Source organism: Anoplolepis gracilipes, chromosome 11 (genome assembly GCF_047496725.1).
Source record: "Anoplolepis gracilipes chromosome 11, ASM4749672v1, whole genome shotgun sequence".
NCBI lineage: Eukaryota > Metazoa > Arthropoda > Insecta > Hymenoptera > Formicidae > Anoplolepis > Anoplolepis gracilipes.
The window spans coordinates 5632381-5636398 of record NC_132980.1 but is presented as its reverse complement, the minus strand read 5'-3'; the positions used below and the strand labels follow the sequence as shown (position 1 = coordinate 5636398).

Sequence of the window (4018 nt, the reverse complement as noted above, 5' to 3'; positions counted from 1 at the left end):
ATGTTATTAATAAATACTTATTTAGAAGTGTAAATGTTACACATGTGTGTGTGTGTGTGTGAAAGAGAGAAAGACAGAGGGAGAGAGAGAGAGAGTATACTTTGTTTTACTTGAGGTGTATACGCACACCCGCAGACACGCACGCATGCGCAGTGTAAAGATATAAGCAATAATATTTTGAATTTAATAACTATGTTTTTTTATTCTTTTTATCAAAAAAGTCGCTAACTATAATCTAAACTACGAGTTAAAAGGGTAAATTTTATTATTTTTCTAATATATGAAAAATATGTGAATTATATATTTTTTTCTTCATTACAATTTCTATATTTATTTTTTCTTTTATCGTGATTTCATTTAATTAAAATTATGTTAATCTCGTTACTGTGTGGAATATATGACTGTAAAATACGACACTGAAGTCTTTATCATCTAGAATAAAAAATATCTCATTTTTATGTTTATTATATATTTCTCTAGATATATTTTACTACATTTTTTTTTTTTATACCGAAGCAAAGCTCTCTATAGATCCAACAAACACTCCACCTATTTTAAAAGCAACGACTATCGAATTTTTTTGTAACAGGAACAGTATCATTTTTTGTATGTATAATGGAGCTACATACCACTGAACGTTATACCTAAAAAACGTATTGTGAGTAATAAATCTAGATAAAAATCTCTGAAATATATCTCAAAATATCGTTTTTTATTAGTAAACTTCAGCATCGTGCTTGTTGTGCAGAAATATTAATCGCTACATTTAATGTTACAGTCTGAAATCTTTGTGCATGTGTTGTGCAAATACATTTCTTACGCGGTAGCAAATATGACATCATTGTTATTTGTTATACTTTCACCCATATAGTTGGCTAAGAACATATATACAATGGTGACAATTATAAATGACAAAGGGCATATAAAGTCCGTAATATTCTCTTTAGACGATATAATCTGAAAAATCTAACATAAATCTAATAAGATTTAACGATAATTTAATAATTTAATCAAAAATTATTTTTTTTATTCACAAAAAACAGGATGATCAAATTTCATTTACAGTTTATTTTAATCATAATTAAATTGTGTTACAAGCATTTGTGTTACAATTACAGTTTAATTGCATAACCAACAATTAATAATTAAATACAACAATATTAAATATTTAAGTGTATTGTGTTAGGGTTTTTAACTTTTAAAATAAATTTGTTTATGTCGATTATACCCGATCCGATATTTATGATTAAATATGGGATTTATTATTATTATAAAAAATTTTAAATTTAGATTTAAAAGTGTGTTAAATACCTATCAATATTTTTAGAAAATTTTCTCCACGTTGCTAAAAAAGAATTTTATTTTAAAATTAAAAAATTAACAAATTCAAGCTACAGTAAAACAAAAAAACCTAAATTTTTTAATATTAACATCCGCTACATTGTGTTATTTTAAATTCGTCAATTTTTGATATTGAATTCAACAACTTGTGAAACAGTTAAGTTTAAACACATCGAAAAATATTTGGTAAATCTTTAAAATGGCGTAATTACATCTTTTTTGTAATAAACCTTATTTTATCATTTTATAAAAAACCTTATTTAACCATCAACATTATTAATCATAATCGACATAACTTACTTTTGCAAACTTGTACAAATGTATTCTACAAAAAATATCAAATAAAATGTCCCAGATATCGGATTCGATTAAACGCCAAAATCGAAAAAAGGAAATGTATATAATTGTATACTTTTAATAATCGCATAACTTAAATAATCACCCGTTACAACGCAAAACCTTTGTTTTGAAAATATAAAGCCTTTTAAGAAATAAATTTAAGAGAAAAGTAGAAAACTTACTCGAAACAGATTCAAGCTGACCGAGCCAACTGTAAACACTAATAAACAGAACATCATTGTCTGAAGACTGGATACCAAATCATTGCATAAGCTTTAAAAATAAAAAAAATTTATATTATATGTGTACATAGTTCACGCACATCGGGTATATACGAACTTCAAGGCTTGTCGATGAATGTTCACAGCACAAATTAAACCCTTGTATATCAAAGGGTGGTTTTGATTAATATTTCGTAGCATGTCAATGTTCATTGCGCGTTCGATACGGTAGCTATAAATAATGTTTGTGTTATAACTGTACGCAAAAATTTATTAACTGAATGCATTTCTCGGGTTAAGTTTAAATTGTTTCATTTAAGCATTTGTTTAAAAATGATACATTATATAAATCTTTATATTACGTTTATACCTGGCAATTTTAAACAATCCAAAGATGTGTTCTATATACATAATAAGTATTGTTCCTGTCCCTAAAATTACAAGAGTCGCGATGCAAAGCGATGTATAGTAGTGAAATATAATAAAATAATAATATTTCTCTTGATCGATAAAATATTCCGTCATGATCACGAATTGTAAGGGATATGATCTCGACACATTTGTCGGTAATGTAACGTTGGAAATTTGCGGCCAGAACAACACAATAGAACCAAAAATTATAAGGCAAACGCTTAATACTGGAAAAGTGTCAGAAAACGAATTTGTTTTTTTAATTTCTGTCATATAAATTTTTTAAAATTAATTTACATACTGTGTCATACTAATATGCGTATATTATAATTGGAACTTTAATATTCTTTCCTGAACTTAATCAATTTGTAATCAATTTTTATCTGATAATTATTGTTATCTTTTCTACAACTTTATTTAAAATTTAAAAAATATTATTATTATATACACAAAAAAACTATTGCATTTTGTCAAAATCTATTTTCCGAAAATGAAAGGTTGACAGCTCATATATGTTAAGAAGAATATGTACATGCAAATCTAACAAAATTTCCTTACTTGTAAGTGCAACGGTATACCATTTACCATTATATCCACATTTCTTCATAATAGCAATTTCATTTTTGTCTTTTATCTTGTTATTAATATGCAGTAATCGATCCAATAAAGCCTTCATCTGTTGTTTTTAACAATTTTATATATTTGTTTTTATATATAAAATAACGATACAGAAAATACATCATAAAAACTTATTTGAAAAACTTATTCTGATAAATAAGCTATTAAATAAAAAAGTTATCTATTGTATAAAACTTTCAACTTTACAAACTATTAACTTACACTTTCGATATTAACATAGAACAAGTTGTACTTTATCACAAAAATAGCAGAATAAAACATAGAAGCTAAGACTCTTATGATAAATTCGATAGTATATCTTTGTGAGATAAATGTTGTACACTGCAATTTAGTAAGATTACTTATAAATTTGCATAAAAAATAATATATATATACATATATATGCATTTATATACATATGTATATATGTATATATATATATATATATATATATATATATATATATATATATACACGAATATGGGTATGTGTATATACGTATGCTCATATTTTAACAGAACTGATATAACAGCTTATGTTAATCTCTAAATTTTCATATTTAAATTTTATAAAAAAAATTGCAATAATTCATCAAATTTGATAATATTAATATCATTTATTATTATTCAAACTTACCTGAACTATCAAATTTGATGTCAAAATACTGGACAAAAATATAAATTGAAATCGAGTGAAATATGATTGTTTGTAAGGCCACAGGCCAAGAAGGAGTAATAGAATCTTATTCAGATTAAAGTACTCAATATTCATAATTTCTCTTGTGAGGTCTTGAATACGTATGACTGGTGAAGTAGCTGAAAAGTGTTACTCTTATCTCCTCTTTTTTCCATTGATCGACCAAATATTATTTACTTTTCTACTTTTATAAATTGTAGCACAATATAATCAAATATGTACTAATATTAAATTAAATAATCTTTTTATTTAAGAGAGTTAACTTTGTAGAATTTTTTATAACACTAGCAAAAATATATTTATTCAAACAACCTAAATTGATTTTACGTTTTTAAAATACACACAAAATTTTAACTTTATTCACTATAAGTTTTGTCTGTTTAAAGGTATAC

At 24.8% G+C, this 4018-nt stretch overlaps 1 protein-coding gene across 1 annotated transcript; it reads right to left on the bottom strand.

Annotated features, from left to right (window-relative positions):
- Positions 1–381: 381 nt before the first annotated feature.
- Positions 382–3701, bottom strand: LOC140671078 (uncharacterized). The gene is made up of 9 exons (XM_072902130.1): positions 3567–3701; positions 3153–3272; positions 2871–2988; positions 2272–2539; positions 2020–2133; positions 1863–1953; positions 821–957; positions 512–644; positions 382–432 (listed from the first exon to the last, which is right to left on the bottom strand). Exons 1-9 carry the CDS (start codon positions 3699–3701, stop codon positions 382–384), a joined length of 1167 nt encoding a protein of 388 aa, XP_072758231.1.
- Between the last annotated feature and the right edge of the window lie 317 nt (positions 3702–4018).